Source organism: Paralichthys olivaceus, chromosome 14 (assembly GCF_024713975.1).
Source record: "Paralichthys olivaceus isolate ysfri-2021 chromosome 14, ASM2471397v2, whole genome shotgun sequence".
Lineage (NCBI taxonomy): Eukaryota > Metazoa > Chordata > Actinopteri > Pleuronectiformes > Paralichthyidae > Paralichthys > Paralichthys olivaceus.
The window spans coordinates 15009454-15026827 of NC_091106.1; the positions used below are offsets into that span (position 1 = coordinate 15009454).

The window sequence follows — 17374 nt, forward strand, 5'->3', positions numbered from 1 at the left end:
AATCCTTTCGTTGCGAAACATGAACACACAATATGGATAAACATAAACATGATTCATATTTTGTGTATGTTTAATTGAACCTCTAAAATCATCCCTCCACCCATTTCACAGTTTGACTCCACATACTGACACACACATCTGCAATAATATATTATTATGATCAACTTGTTGCGCATTTGTTGGAATCGTCCAATCGGGTGATATAACACAAACTTCTGACTTGTTTCTTAGTTTATATATAATAATGTCACAGGATATTACTGGAAGTCAATGACCTTTAGGTCTGACCAGTAGAAACTTAATCTGCCAGAAGTTTTTCCATGTCAGACACAGTTGTTTGAGATTTCCCGGTGGAAACAGGACACTCATTTTTAAATCAGGATTATTGTTTTTTTGTTCTGCATCATTTTCATCTGTGATAATCCATTTTTTGGTGAAAAAAGCGTCAACACAGCTGTGTCGATGTGAAGCTTCAGAGGGGTTAACAGTAAATCACTAAAAGGGGAATGAGAAAGGTAAATCTGTTTGAGTTGTGGGGATTAAAGACAGTGTAACAAAAATGAAAAAAACCCCACCTTTATTAGAGCTGACATTTTTCACACAGAGACACAAGTCCTAGTGAGAATGACCCGATGAGACAAATGATACAATTCTTTTCTGTCTGAAGGAGTGAACGCCAAATTAATTTAAAGGTGGTGTGGATTTGAGGACGATATCGAGGGGTCTTGTTTTTACTGGGAATCGTCTTTTTCCAGAGGGGATTTTGGAATCCTATGCCTTGAATCAGTTGGATTGCAGATTTTTTAATCCCCATCTTGACCTGCGGAGAAAAGGAATTGCTCGTGTTGCATTTAGTCTGAAAAAATGATTCCTCCCAAGCTTCTCATGTACCGACGCACTCACAGCGACACTCATGTGGAGACGCCTCAAGAGACGTGGCGGCGAAAGAAGTCCTGTGGCGATCTCTTTCAGAATGGGTACAGGGTGAGGCAGGGCCATCATGGGCACGAGGAGAAAGGAAGGCAGGCAGGACTTTACCATTCAGTCTGGGCCTGTTTACTGATCCTCTCCAGCTGGGGTAAGGGCATTCATGTTAACGTACAGTGTATAAGTGTCTGGACATGTGCTCAGAATATAAGGAGCGACCTGGATGATCAAGCTGGTTGGTTTTGAAACATATTTGGTGACAAGCATATGGCCGCTGTCTTATATTGCAAGTGTTACACAGACTGGAGAGTTTTTCTGTTGGGATTGACATCACTTTTAGTTACACACACACACACACACACACACACACACACACACACACACACACACACACACACACACACACACACACACACACACACCACACCTTCTATCGGGATCTGTCGTGTTATGTAAGACAATGAGGCAGGTGTCACATTGTTCTATAATCCCTCGGCGAGCTGCTCTTGGATTTATGGAAAGTAGGACACACAATGTTCCGCATTAATTATTAGAAGTAAAAAAATGTTTTTGCATCATCCTCCTATGTCTTACAAACTATATTTTGCATCCTATGATTCTCTGTGATGCTCAAGCACTGAAGAAAGACATATGGACCATAGTGTAAACTCAGATACAATCTGATACATAATTATGAATATATCGTGAGATAACATTACATTTTCTGTTTAAATGCATTTGCTAATCTATCTTTTTCTCTCCCTCTCTCTGTCTTATCTCTCTCCCAGGTTTAAGATTCTTGAGGGCACTGAGATTGATACAGTTCTCCGAAATCTTACAGTTTTTGAATATCTTGAAAACAAGGTGAGAATAAGTCTCTCTCCTCGTTCACAGGAAACACATCCACTCTCCATCTGAAGCACCTGCAGCAGCGTAACAATGTCTAAGAGTTCATTTTAAGTTCTGTATCCCACGTGGCATTGCAGGAAATTATAAGCATATGTTAAGTATCAGAAAAATGATGGGTTATACATTGTCACACTATATATGCAAACATAATACTATAATAGCATATCTGTACAAGTGCATTTACTGCAAAACACATTATCGGATAATTAATTGGAAGTTGAATTCAAACTGTGTGTATTTTGGATTTTTATCATCCTTTTCATTATTTCTACAGTAGTTATTGTATTTTCTCCATTTTCTGCTGATTGATATGCCAACAATCTATTATACAAGTCCCGTCTCAACCATCCTCTCACTACATGACTAATTTATCCTACTGCTATTGTTCTTCTTCTTCTTCTTCCATCTAGCAATTCCATCAAGCTGGTTAACCTGTGCTCCATCTTCATCAGCACATGGCTCACAGCTGCAGGATTCATACATTTGGTAAGTGGACAGATGTGAGGCCAGTGGGGTCCAGTGATTAATGAGCCGGAGAGAAAGGTCACTGACAAACTGACGGGTCCAGTAACACTGTGGCACCTGGTGCTTTTATTCTCATTCAATTGGGTGAAAGGATATTTTTTCATACTCTTCCACGTAGGGATGCACCATCCCAACTTTTAATAATGATTCTAGTTAAATTAATGGTATTTGACTGTAGCTACTGATCTGATAAAGGTGCTCTGTTTATTCCAAATTTAAAATCTGTCCACTTTACTCTGTGGTACTCATTGGAACAACTTTTATACAAAATAACATGATAAATATAGTGTGGTACTAAAACTGAGTAGACTGTTAACTCAGTGGATGTAAATAGTGGTAGAAACACTGGATTCCATTAATACATTAATAAAGGAACAAGATAAAATGTGGATTAGTTACAGCCAAGCTTGTTCTGCTTGATAAGGTTAGTTTTACTTCTGACACCGATTGGTGCATCCCCAGTATGAAGTCATGAATAAAAAGTGGAAAAATTATGACCAACAGTCAGAGGGCAAACCACAAAATGAGCAGCTGAGCAGTCACCCATATTGTGCAGGTCGGCAGCGACTAACATTAATATAGAGCAGGTCATCCACTAATTGGAAGGTCAGTGGTTCAATCCGGCTCCTGCAGTCCAAGTTCAGTGAGATACTGAACACCAAATGATGTGCCAACAGTATGTGTGTCTGTGTATTTTAGAGAAGCACAATGCAGAGTTCTTTATGAATATATGTGTGTGGATTAATGTGACCTGCAGTGCAAAGTGCTATAGAAATACAGTCCAGTTTTCCATTTCAAGTGTAAATAAATAACTTGTATTTTCACAGAAAGAGATTAATCCCGGGCCAGGAACCTTTCACATTTACTGCCATTATTGGCATTATACTAAAATGTGATTTCTGTACGTTCAGTAAACAACTTGTGTATTTGTAGCTCTGCTCCAGCTTTAAACTGTTTCAACCACTAGATGGTAGCATACGCTCAATATATGATATAATATACAGCTCAAACTCAGATTTGTGCATGAGCACATGAAGCTGGATTTAATCAGACTTGACAAATTAGTTTCTCTTTTTGAAAAAAAAGTTTGTTTACAAATCAGTGTTCTGAGTCAAATCTAATTATCTTTCTCTCCCTCTGCGATTTCAATTTCAGGTGGAAAACTCAGGGGATCCTTGGGAAAACTTCCAAAATTCCCAGTCACTTTCCTATTGGGAATGTGTCTACTTGCTGATGGTGACCATGTCGACGGTGGGCTACGGGGACGTCTATGCAAAAACCACCTTGGGGCGCCTGTTCATGGTCTTCTTCATCCTCGGTGGTTTGGTAAAATCAAGCTTTTTTTCTTTCTCCCTAACTCCCCTTTTCCCTCCTCCTACACCCCACCCTCTGTCCCCCTGTGTCCCCAAAAGTGATAAATATTGACAAGTGAATGAAAAGTTACATTTAATACTTAAACTATCATGTATTTTGTACAATATTTTAACTTTGTTGTAGTTATAAAATAACTAAATATATACTTCCTGTAACAGTAATTTCTTTTGTCACAGTTGTATTCCTCTGTTCAGCCTTCTGTATCTTGTCTACTGTAGTCACAGTACTATGTGCTCCTTCGTCCCCTCCCCTCATGTCTATTCCCTGCATACGTTCGATTGGAGTATAAGCTTTTCTGTCTGATAATGTTGTTACTGTTCTCTTAAAAGCAGTTGCGGTTTCAGGACACCCCTCCTCCTGTGTCTCTTCCCACAATTCCAACAAACACAGGGGCAGGGAGATGAAGCTTAGGCCAGCCTGACTGTTACCATAGCAACAGCAGCCTCCCACTCCCTCGCTCGCTCCCTCTCAACTTCCTCAGAACTGTCGCGTCCCGTCGGGCTTCCATTATCATAGTAACTTGCACACGAGCGCGGCGCACACACCTGTGAGCACTCACACACACCTGCACACACTCATACACCAAATATCCTGTCTCCTCCATCTTCTCTCACAAAAAAATGGAGGATCCAGCCAAATCGCAGTTACTGCATTCGGCCATTACCGCTCGGCACTGATGACCTGCAGCTGCGCGGACGTGCACCGTGTCGTGGTCATGGTGATAGGTTGTGTGTTTTCCTCAGTGTTGAGAGCTCTGGAAGTCTTTAGGCTCGTACCTCAAGCTGCTTCCTATCAACAGCAGCGGTTGAATAATGACTCCAGGCTGCAGATACTTCCAGGCCAGGAATCATTTCAAGCCCACGTCATTTCACATTATCCCCCTGCAAACGTATAGGTAAACTCTGCAAGCATGATTTAACTGCGTATTTACAGCGGCATGTCTTTGTTTTTTATTGGAGATGTAAGCGTAGACGAGCAGTGTCAGTGAGCGCCCCCGTCGTTAGTCGGTAAACTTAAACGTGACCCCGTCCTGCGAGAAATGGCTGTGAAACTTTGCAAAATGCATCCAGCTCATTTTCCAGCCCAAACAAAAAAATGAGTCTTAATGTGTTTTGCAGCTGCGGACCATCAGGTGGGCCTATTCAAATCAACCTGCCACATCATCTGTGTTTGTTGGACAAAACATGGCACATAGGTTTTTTTTACTCTCCCTCAGCTTTCAAACGTCTGCGGTCCAGAAAGGTTCCGGGTGCTATCGCAGACTGAGTGAGAATCAGCTGTGACAAAATTCTCGCCCACCGACTAAATCTGCTGCTAAACTCGGGCTATTTTTTCTCAACAGCAAAAAAATAAAAACTATTTTGCTATATATGAAAGTCTCTCTCATTCATGGGAAGTTTACCAAGTCTCCACAGACAATGAGAGAGTTTTTCTTTCATTTCAATAGCAGATTAATAATCTTCTCCCTCTCAGAAATTTGGACTCATGCACCAGTTCTCCCCACCATCCACTCTGTGGCGTAGTAGTCTCTTTTTTAGTCTCTTCTTCTGTCTCCTATCTTCTCCTTAGGCCATGTTTGCCAGCTACGTCCCTGAAATCATAGAGTTAATAGGAAACCGCAAGAAATATGGTGGTTCCTATAGTGCGGTTAATGGGAGAAAGTAAGTATTCCAGATGGTTCTGCTGTTTTTCTGTGTGCGGTAGAACCCTCTCTGCATGCCTTTTTCTTTTTTCTGTTCCATGCATGTAGGCCATGTTTGCTCGCTACGTGCCAGAAATTGCTGCTCTCATCCTTAATCGGAAGAAATACGGAGGGAGTTATAACTCGACACGAGGCAGAAAGTAAGTTGAAATCCAGACAAGGTGTGGTTGTGTGACTCAAGTGCGCCCCCCCCTCTGAAGTTTTATAGATACCGGGGGTTAGTTAACTTTTTTGTAGAGCAGTTACATTAAAACATCAAGTCACACAGCGTGACTGGAGACCTTGGCCATCAGGACACACATGTCCATGCCCCCGTAATCTCTTTCTCACTGCGTCTCTCTCTGTCTCTCTCTGTCTTCTACCTTTCTCTACATCTGTCTCTCTCTGTCCTTGTGTGCTGTTCATCTTCTTTCTTTGTCCACCTTGAAACATCCTGTGTTGCGCTTTAATTTGGACAATAGAGCTTTCATGACTACTACACTTTAGACTTGCAGAACACTAAACTGTGGTGCTCCTGTGCAATATATCTGTGCCCAGTGTCTTGTCCCTTTTCTGCCATTAATACAGTTTTACCTGTAGGGTTGGATTAGGATAATAATCCATCAAAATGAAAGAAAATAGTCATGAAACCCCTACTATCCGCTTTTAGGATTTTTTTTCCACAAGAAAATAGATTTAAAGATCTGCAAGTGCATTATTATTGGTGGTCTTTTAAAGTATCATCAATCTCAATGAGCATTGCAGGATACAATTTCTTTTCTTGATTAGTTTTGCTCGGGTTTGTTTTTGCACGTTTTATGATATTACTTTTCCTTAGCTGCATCATTTTGGCATGTTCCTTATGACCCGCTGTCTTGCCACTTTTTCGTTGTCCTTACGAAAAAGCCGCCTTCCTGTCATCTGTCACCGCCCGCCCCGTCGCATCATCAATGCCTGACATGACTCTGGCCCTGATCTTCAGTCAGCTCCCACACCCTGAATGCTGGATGCCTCCCTCCCATTGGAGGCTCTCAATTGCGTTTGGCTTGCTTTGCCTGCTTGGGTCCTCATGCTTGTGTGGTGGTGGAGTGTGTCTCTCGAGGCTCCTGTGATTTATGTATTATGTGTGTGTCATTGGCCTCTCACAGCAGAGGTTCCAGTGCACTGTGAAGTGTGTGTGACACTGTACTGTTTGTACTAAGATGACCACAGTACTTATTGTGCAGTACTGTTGTCCTCCCCTCGTGGCTCAAACCTTACTGATACTCAGCACACAGATTTATTTTAAAACCCAAATGTGGTGTGTCCAGAGCAGGGAGGGCCGACTCTTTCTTTTCCTCTTTTCCCTTTTCTTCTCATTTCTTTTTTGTCTCTGGCACTCACCATCTATTACTATGCTGTCTTCTCCTCCTCACTCTTTTTCTTTTCCAATCATCGGTTTCAACATTCTCTGGAGTCAGCAGTAGAGCGGGGCATTTGGAAAAAAGCCTTTGTTCGATAATGTTTGCCTGTCATTGGGATAAGATTGATGAAATGTTATGTTTGGCCAGTGATCTCAGCCCAGACTCGCAGATGGGTGTTGAGAGAAACCCTTGTCAAAACTGAGGATAGTTTCTCCCCCACACTTTATTTTCTCCTTCCATCTCTTTTTCTGGTCAGACCTACACTGCGAGTATATCGTAACAATCAGAGGATACCCACCAAACACATGGGATCAGAGTGGCACCAGGCTCTTTGCATAATCAGTTAGATAAATGTATGTAAACATATAAAAGTATGTGTTTACTTGGATCGGACCTGACTCAGAGAAAAAAACAGGTTCGTCATGTGGGTTTTGTTCAGTGCATTATCATTTAGCAGCTGTCAACACACAAAAAAGTCTATCATGGAAATGAGATTAGGAGATTACAAGTATCCAACTGATTACAGAGCTCATAAACAATGAGGTCATGATGCACTGTGAAGTGTTTTAAATGTAACCCTCATTTGATCTCTCTGCCTGGCTTCTGTCATTCGAAACAGGCCTCGAAGGTTATTTGGAAGTGAGAGGGACTCATTGGATCCATGCTGGATTTCTGTTTGATGCTAGCGCTGCTTATAGTCCTCTGTGCAGTGTAGCGTACATCCGCGAGCGCGTGCAGTGACAGCTCTCAGCCCGCGCGTACGCCGATATAATAATGACAACTGTTGCATTCTGTTGGCGCCCGCTGCACTCTGGGCTCTGTGGTTTCCATTATGGCTCTATGGTTTCCATTAGTGCCGACTTCAGCAGAGGGGTTGGCACGGAAACTGGCCTCAACCCTGGCTGAACTCTGACATGCACCTTTGAACGTCCTCTGTGAGGGCTCGCAGCTCGAGGTCTGCAGACCCAGAGACTCCCACACTGGCGGGCACAAACAAACACCCTCTCTTACATAATGGTAGAAGTGAGAAAACGTACATCAGGGTGAGTTTCCAAAAGAGTTTTTATGCTATGGCACTGTAAAGTGCACTATATAGTATAAGTGCACACTTAATTTGACTTTGTTTGTAATCATTACACATGGCCTGACTTATTCTCCACATTGATTAGAGGAGAAGACATTTCTCTTAATGCTGTTGCCTAAAACATGACAGAGAAAATAAAATGGGAAATAGCAACACTTTGCTGATTACCGCACGTTTCAACACTGACCTAAGGATTAGAGCAGTATGAAGTCAGTGACCTCTGTTGCTGATGTTTGAGCTCTTTGTTTGTTCATTTTGTGTTTTGTGCATTCCCTTTATACTGCATGTTTCTGTGTGCACGCTCTGTGATTCCCCTTTACATTGTACGTGATTGTGTGCATCTCTTTTTTTTAGGTTGTCGGGTGTGGTTTTCTTGTGTTGAAAAAAATCTTAGCTCTTGAAGTGCTCTATTTTTTTGTTTTCCTGTAGTAACATGGCTTAAAGTGCACTTAACAATCAGGTTCACCAGAGGGGAAGTGTTTTGTTTGTGATGAAATGGTTGAATTATCTGTGATATCCTTGTCTTACATCCTAGTTTAACTAGCCAAGTGTTAATTTAGATGCTACTGTTGGCTCACAGAAGCCTTTGTGGAGGGAGGCCAACTTTTAAGTGAAGCATAATATCACAATATTTCGGTCTTGGGCTCAAATTAGCTGTATGTGCAGGGGAAGGAAAAATACTTTTTAATACATGAGGCAGAAAATTTAGTTTTGCTGCTAAATCATATTAACAGGGTTAAATGCATTTTTCTGTGGGAGTGTGTATGTACGTGTTTACCTGTGTACATGAATTTACACATTTAAGTTTGTGCTTTGGTTTGTGCGCGCCTGACATTCATAACTGAATGTTGAACCCACACAAGCCGAATAATAGTCTGCGTAAATCTGCACCCTTGGTGACGGGCATCTGGATACAGAGAATAGGAAAACATGAGTGATGTTTTTCGAAATGAGGGCCATCTTGTGCCAAACACTGCCGGCTGCCCGCAGACATCTCAGCTCATCAGCTTGTAAGACCACACGGCCGGTCCCCTTTTCGCTCTACTCGGGCCAACCATGCAATCACGGCTGCTCGTTAGCTTCTCTTAAAGGACCGAGGCGACATCTGCGAAGACCATTATGTCCTACAACATCCACAATCTGCCATTCCTTCAATATGTCACAGTGCTCTGCCAAGTCCACTTCAGCTCAGCCAGACCCGGTCCATCTGGTGCAGGATAGGAGAGCGCTCGGTGATCTGGACTATGGTTTTCATCTGACATAAATATCTCTGTTTCCTTTAAACCTGCCAGACTGAGTCAGATTTCAGTAAAGCTCTTTACAATGTTAGACGTTGACTGTTGTAGGTTAATGTGTAAGCCAGAGATTCCTTCTTGTATGTAACAGCATGATAATATGTTGAGGGAAACCTGTCAAAACAAATCTAGTTCGATGATAAGAACTCGAACGTTGAACAAATATGACCACAGTATATGTTTTTTCTCATCTCAAGAGAGTAACTTAATACCCATAGTGCAAAGCTGTCCAGTGCCCAGGCACTCAGAACTGAAGTGGTTCAATTGTCTCCTGGCATATCCTAGGAAGTAGTGGATGAGGCCATTGTCATTACACAGATTGCCTTACAGGTCTCCATAGGCTAATTAGGGTGTGTGCCCAGCGTCCACACTAATCCTCGGCAATGTACGGCCTGGATTCTACTGTTTGGATTTCTCGTTTAGAGCTTTGGCAATAAGTCTTAGTGACATTTAACTGCAGAGGGGTAGTTCAGCTTACCACAGTGATAACAAAGCATACACGCCAGAGTGTCTTAAATCTAATAGATTAGTGTCATTAAAATGCTGATATAAAATGTCCATGTTGTGGTTGTATACATATACTTATAATGCTATTAGTATTCTTTTCCAAATGTTTGTCATACTACTACTTTAATAAAGCGTAACACTAGGGAATACGGCGAGAATTTTTTAGGATTTGTTTTGCCTTCACTTGCAATAAGTTTAGAGTTCTTTTATGTTACTTTGCAATATTGTGAACAACCCAAATTCATGATGGGAACGGGAACCTGTTGAGAGATAACGCAAAACATATAGTGCGGTAACACAAATCTATTATGAGATAACTCAAAAGTATTGCAAGAGAATGCAAAACTAATCCTCAAAAAAATTCTCCTTATAAAAGTTCTACATTAAAATATTAAAGGAATAAGATAACCAAAGTCCGACAGCATAATTTTATCAGCTTTCTTGAGTTGAAGTGAATTCTCTCAGCTCTGGGATATTAAAACTTAATATGTATTAGTCAGAGGCACCACAAGTTTTAATGTTGAGACAGTTTTAATACGTTTTGGGCTGTGACCGAACTGCCTCAGTCTTATAAATAAATTGAGCCTCGTATTAGATATAAATGCGAAGTAACCTTTGAACCTGCTCGTTCTGTCTCACAGTGCAGTCAGAGGACAGACAGGGACAAACGTATTCTAATCTAACCTCGTGCTTCCGTACTGTTGTAATCAGCCCTGTCCACAGATCCCTCCACTGCAAAGAATCCTGCCAGCGAACTGTCAAATACTCTGAGGTCCTGTTTAGAATTTGTGTCAACCACAGGCCTCCGAATCACTTTGAAAGTTTCAAGTAATGTTCTGTATAAAAGCGCAAGCATATTGATGTACATGTCTTTGTCAACATCCATTCAGCTCACAGAGGGGCGGTTTGGCCGAAGGGCCAGTTTTTATATTGAGAACGGATGACAGTCCAACCACTGTGGGCTGTGTGATTATATCTGAGATTTTCTAAAGTGGTTCAGAGTTGAGTGTTTGATTGCACTTGTCTTGCAGAATTTAACCACTTTCATTACATGGGGGAAAATATTCACTTATATGGCAAAAAAGATATAATTCACTTACCCGTTTGCTTTGAAACAACATTTCTTGACATGTATATAGATTTCTTTTTTTCAGTCTACATTTGAGGTGGATGTTAGAGTGCTTGGGTTTAAATGATTATCTTTGGGAGACATGCCAGTGTCTGCAGTGATTAATGCTGCCCACTCAAGATGATTTCTTCCCCCCTTCCAGGCACATTGTGGTCTGTGGTCATATTACCCTCGAAAGTGTCTCCAACTTCCTCAAAGACTTCCTACACAAGGACAGGGATGATGTCAATGTAGAAATTGTTTTTCTCCATAAGTAAGTTAACTTTCTTTTCCTCACCACGTGTAGGTTAGCACTGAGCACAATGCTTGAAACACAGTGGACCTGTGTGCGTGATGTATCAATTTGTGCACTAACTCCTCTGCTCCTTCCCCTGTGTGCTAGTATTTCCCCTAATCTTGAGCTGGAAGCCTTGTTCAAACGACATTTTACCCAAGTCGAGTTCTACCAGGGATCTGTTCTCAACCCTCACGATCTGGCCCGTGTGAAGGTACAGTCGACGACGGGACCCGTCAATTAAAACAAACAATAACATTATAGACAACTGTTCTTAAAACTAAGTATAGATTTAAACCATAGAAAACATAGACTGTATACAAAGACTGATCACAAATCAAAGCCAAAAGATTCCGGATAGGAACGCTGCCATCTTGCTTTTATGACATCTTTTGGTCTGTGCAGGGGATCAGGGGATTGTTCATGGTTTTGACCAATCGCGAGTCTCAATTGTCAATCATGTCGTTTTAGATAAACACTTGAATAAGCATCAGTACGATAACCTATAATCACTGAAAGCATCTTTGAGAAAAATGTATTCCATTTGTACTTTGACTTTTTAGTACACGTCCCAACCAATAATATGGAGGAGGCAGGCTTATGCAGCCAGCCACCAGCGGGCCCTCAATGTCTTCCATCTTTATATACAGTCCGTGGTGAAGAGGGACTGAGATGAGATATTTGCATCTCTGTTTGAGTTTTATTTGTATTTCTTAAAAGAAATGAATATAAAGAAAAGAAAAGATCAATATTATGAGGAAGTTTATTGATACCGGTCAGTGTTAGATCCACTGATTTATTGGATTTTATGAGAGAAACCCACAGTTTGATAAAACCACATTAATGTGCACATAAATAAATGACATGTAGTACAATGTTAACATGTTTGTTTCTAGATCGAGTCAGCAGATGCCTGTTTGATCCTAGCCAATAAATACTGCGCAGATCCTGATGCAGAGGATGCCTCCAACATCATGAGGTACTGTATCGTCTGGACTCAGAGAACGTCCTGGAAACTGACCAGATATGATGTTACATAATCGCTGTTCCATGTGTTTGTCTGCTTTTCGTCTAGGGTCATTTCAATCAAGAACTACCATCCCAAGATCAGAATAATCACGCAGATGCTCCAGTATCACAACAAGGTAAGATGTTCTGGTGTCATGTGAGATATTGTTTCACCGCATCCTGACTGTTCTCTGTCCTCCCACGAATGGAGGAAAGTTTATGGCAGGAGATAAACCACAATCCTGTCTGCGTAACAGCTGCTCTGTGCATTGAAGTAGATGGTTTCATCGTTGGGTTTTTAATTACATCACATGTATGACACATAATCTCTGAAAGGTCCACTCCCTCACACCATCACAGACTCTGTTGACTCGTGACGGATCGACATACATTAACCAAATTTTTTTAAGTGATTCAATAACTAGATTGAAGACTCCTGCTTCCAGTCTTTGTGCTGAGCTAACTGCTGCTAGCACAATCTTTATATTTACTATATAGATATGAGAAAGGTCTTAATCTGTTCATTTAATGCTAAAGATGTAAATAGAATTGCACTCAGTAGAAGAGTACAACACATATAGCCACATTACATTTCTCAGCTACACATTGGTGGTAGTTACAGGTTTCTATTTGTTACCGTACATGGCTAAAAAAAGATAAGATTATGAAACCACCAACTCCCAAAATATAAAATATTTTTTCATCAAGATTCACAAGTGATTCTCTGAAAAATCTTCAAAAATAGCCCGATCTTGCAATGTAAAAAAATGTGAATATAAAAATCCAGGATCTGCACTAACATTTAATGGCCTCTTCCCTGAATCATTATTCATCCTTCCACCAAGTTTAATGGTAATCTGCCCAGTGGTTTGTTTGTAATGCTGCTAACTTACAGAAAAACAAGCAAAGACATAATTAGGAACTGTCCCTTGAAGAAATGTGAATCACTGGAGACGTTTTCTACGTCTTGTGACCTCCTCTGTCCTTATCATGTGATGAAGGCCCATCTGCTGAACATTCCGAGCTGGAACTGGAAGGAGGGTGACGATGCTATCTGCCTGGCGGAGCTGAAGGCAGGCTTCATTGCCCAGAGCTGTCTGGCTCAGGGCCTGTCCACGATGCTGGCCAACCTGTTCTCCATGAGGTCCTTCATTGAGGTAACGCAGAGGACGAGAGATTAACTCGCCTCGCTGCGGTCACTCCCTCTGAACAGACTGATGTAATGCGGATGATTGAATCCTCACGTTGCATTTTTGTAAATGAGATGATTTATTCTGGGATTGAAGGTGAGGTTAACATAAATTGATACAGTAAGTTCTCTGCTGACAGATGGACCCGATCCATCACACACACACACACACACACACACGCAGCACATTCCCTGGGAAGACTTGACATCTCTGTCCAGAGGAAAGGCTTCCATTAGAGTGTTTTCCGTCATCCTGGCACATCATATTTTACTGTGACATTTCATATGGAATCTGTTCAGTGTTTCTGTGGCTCAGTATTGAAGAGGTGCTTGCTTCTATCAAAGAACTGTTCTCATGTCATAAAGATGATGGATCAGTTTATAATGACCAGGCTGAGGTTGTGTGGGGGAACATCTGCAGACCACATTGGACTGCTGCTGGAAGGAAAACACTGTTTTGTGGCTTTTTTTTCTTCCTTTCTTTTTAAGCTTCATCTGTGACATTTCCGTGCTTGTACTTTTTTTTGTCAGATCGAGGAGGACACATGGCAGAAGTATTACCTTGAAGGAGTGGCTAATGAGATGTACACAGAGTATTTGTCCAGTGCCTTTGTGGGCCTCTCCTTCCCCACTGTCTGTGAGTAAGTATCACTCTGTACCCACTCAGCAAGCTCACTGTCAATGGTAGGTAGCCCAAGTAAAGTAAAAGGGTCTGTGAAGATGTGGATTTCACAGGATTTTCAAAACACATTAGTCGTCTATAATCTGCTGAGTTCTAATGATTGCACGTGTTTTTCAGACTATGTTACGTGAAGCTGAAGCTGTTGCTCATTGCCATCGAATACAAGTCTGAGCAGAGAGAGAGCAGGTTTGTATGTCGTATCCTCTTCTTGCAACATGTGAGGCCACAGTGAAAACTACTGATTATTTTCTTTTAATAATATTTCTGATATTTTCTTTCCCCAAATCCTCTTTTCAGCTCTGATCACAGCTGATATTTGTATCACATTTGATGACATTAGCTTGAATGATACTGTACTGATTTGGTGCACTCACACACAGCATGCTATAGAAAGCACAAACCTCTCCCACACAGTCGTCTTGGATTTTAATTTTAGTTTTAACTGTAATCTGCATTTTAGTACGTCCTTAGTGGAAGTAAGTTTTTGTTTCAGACAAGTAATAGGCGACTGTACTGGATCATCACAACATCCAAAAACTTATTTTCTAGTGCAGAGACACAGTCACACCTAAGTAACCGATCTGCTGCACATTTCAGTTTCCTGTCACATGATTCCCTGATTCCACTGTGTCCTTGTGCAGTCTGGATATGATAACCACCAACTCTACTAACTCACTAATCTCAACTGCCAAACCCCACTAGCCTTCCCCCACTCATATATGCCAAAGTACACAGCAAATGATGGTCATTTAGAATGTCAAATGTACAAAAATGGATTTAAAATGTAGAAAGTATCAAAATGGCCATCACTTGCCTCTACATTAGACTTTAACCTTTCCATTTTAGTGTAAGATACAAAAATCTAAGTTAGTTAAATTGAAATTTAAACTATACTTGATGGTATAATTTTCCTTATATCTACAGCTTTTTTATTTTATGTATTACCACAATTTTCAGTGACGTTTGACTTTTTGTTTTTATCAGCAGTCATTTTTAGGTGCAAGGAGCTCAACATTAGACGAGCATTACATACACAGCCACATGGAGGCCAACCGGCAAAATAGGCCGAAAAACATTATTAACCGTTTTATTCTCCTCTTCCTCTGTGTTCATGATAACTGTTTGATTTGAGATTTCTTCTTGTTGTTTGCAGAAGCCGAAAGCGGTATGCCCTCAACCTTATCTTACTTCCAAAGTTCTACCCAATCTCCACCACTTTAAAGCTTCTGACTTTGGGAGTTTCCCCCCAAGGATATTTTCCCACACACTTTCACACAGGCCTCTTTTTTTCTAACTCTCTTTTATGGTGTCCCTTGTGCTTAATGCACTAACTTCTTTGCAGGCAGAGAGAGGATAGAATAAATTGGACGTGTTTGTAGAAGTGCTGTTTCTTTGTCTTTGCTGTCGTCAGTGTACCAAGGCCAAACGCTCACCCTCCCCATATCTACCTCTTATTTGATCTTTGGATCTTTTCAGTTTTTGTCCTTTTACCAGTCCCCTGCTTAGTTTATTTCTCTCACTTTCAGTTCTTTTTTCCCCAGTGTTGCTCTCTTTCTTACCCTGCTGTACTTTAGCTTTGCCAAGCTAATTATTCCACTCATGGTGTTTTGAAATCATCGCCTGTACCATCCTTCATGGTTCTATGACTCCGGATCATTGAGGAGTTTACATACTCACACACACCTCACACCTCAGATGGGGTCAATAAACACTCTGTTGTTCTACAGTCTGTATTTAATCCTGAAATAAACTGACTGACTTTCTGCCATTGCTTTAGGCAGTGGCTGATATGATAGCATGTCTTTTCCCTCCTGGTTTTATTACACCAGCAGCACCTCACACACCTTTGTTTTTCTCTTCATCACTTCACACACTAGGAAAGACATGGAGCTGTTGAATTTGGATAGCGCTAAGTTAATCCAAAGCAAAATTAAATAACCGTAGGCTACAATGTTCACAAGTGCCCCACATTTCACTTTTGCATTCCACCACCCTCTCATGTTGTCATTGCTCAATGTATCTCCATCTGTGCATGTATGTGTGTGTGTGTGTGAGTGTGCGTGCGTGTGTGTGTGTGTGTGTGTGTGCGCGCGCGCACGATTACCTTGACAGGGAGAGAGTGAATGTGCGAATATGTGCGCGTTTGTGTGCATTTTTGTACATCTCAACCATGTACAGTCATGCTCGTGCGTCTATTGAGTAGATGTTCCTAAGTGAGGTCACTTCCTGTCAGTTTGGTGTTTAAGAAACAATCCAACTGCACAGAAGTTACTGCAACCGTCTGCATCTACGTACCTGTCCCTATACCTGTACTACAGTGGCTATGCATCTCTGTTTGATTATCGTCCTCTTCATGCTGTTTGGTAACTGCATGCTCTGACACGATCACATACATTGTGTGATGCTTGCCTTGTTGCTCACAATATGAGGTTTTGATGCTTTTTTTTAAAGCTCCGATTCACCAGTTTGCACCCGACTGAAGAGAAATGTCTGGGATAGTTTCACCTGTAAAATCTCAGATTTGGGCAGCAATGTTTGTGGAACTGTTTTGATCTATTTCTTTCATTTGTTTTGATTAAAGAGCATGCCAGGCTCACTGCCTGTTTACTTCTCTGGGGGCTATTCAATCTGAGCGAATGTTATATGCTATTTTACTTCTTGCAGTGTGGAAAGACAAATCTGCATAACTGGTGCAATTTGATCACAACTCCTAAATGTGTATGGATTCAATTGCTCCCTTAATATTTTTATTTGTTTTCTCCCGTGTAACCTGTTTTTAGGGCCCAGAGGAAAGATGTAGTTACTGACCTGAGACTACACAGATACCACACCATTTCAGAATTACCTAATAAATACGAATAGGCGCGATAAATTAATAAATAAAAGAAATAAATGGATACTTATAATACAAAGATTAAAAGCAAGCTGGAACCCCCAACATTGTAAGTAATACAAAATAAGTATTATTATCACAAAAAATTAACAAATGTTATGTTTCAAAACAGAGAAAATGCAAAAAAGAAGAATTAAATGTCCATCAGCTTTCCCCTGGGCTCTTATTCTGAAGGAGTGTGACCTTTAAAGAGTTGTGGGTTCAGTGTCTTGGTTTCTTATTTCACACTCACATCATTGATGATTGTTGCCCACAGGTAACCATTAATGACCAGGGTGTGTGTGTGTGTGTGTGTGTGAGTGTACAGTATGTGTGTGGTGTATACTCTTTGTGTCAGTCTAATTAATGGGGAATGATACAGCCAGTCGCTTAAAGTGCTTGGGGTAGTAAACTGGGTCTCACCCATAATAAAAAATAGTCTTACTAATTTATCATATGCTGTTGTTCAAGAGTATAAAGTCTTAGGTCACTATTGACCTTGCTGGAAATGCATT

At 41.0% G+C, this 17374-nt stretch overlaps 1 protein-coding gene across 22 annotated transcripts in view; it reads left to right on the plus strand.

The window, feature by feature from the left end:
• The window catches only part of kcnma1a (potassium large conductance calcium-activated channel, subfamily M, alpha member 1a), a 135861-nt gene that overhangs the window by 77505 nt on the left and 40982 nt on the right, over window positions 1-17374 (plus strand). For 13 of the 22 annotated variants that reach the window (XM_069538028.1, XM_069538029.1, XM_069538030.1 and 10 more), the window contains exons 6-17: window positions 1716-1791; window positions 2247-2322; window positions 3517-3687; window positions 5305-5396; window positions 10977-11087; window positions 11217-11322; window positions 12005-12087; window positions 12184-12253; window positions 13118-13273; window positions 13837-13946; window positions 14105-14173; window positions 15141-15152. In XM_069538028.1, the coding sequence (XP_069394129.1) occupies window positions 1716-1791; window positions 2247-2322; window positions 3517-3687; window positions 5305-5396; window positions 10977-11087; window positions 11217-11322; window positions 12005-12087; window positions 12184-12253; window positions 13118-13273; window positions 13837-13946; window positions 14105-14173; window positions 15141-15152 (1132 nt within the window). Of the gene's footprint in view, window positions 1-1715; window positions 1792-2246; window positions 2323-3516; window positions 3688-5304; window positions 5397-5485; window positions 5578-10976; window positions 11088-11216; window positions 11323-12004; window positions 12088-12183; window positions 12254-13117; window positions 13274-13836; window positions 13947-14104; window positions 14174-15140; window positions 15153-17374 lie in introns of all 22 variants that reach the window. The other 9 variants (XM_020094832.2, XM_069538038.1, XM_069538036.1 and 6 more) reach the window with 3 other exon arrangements.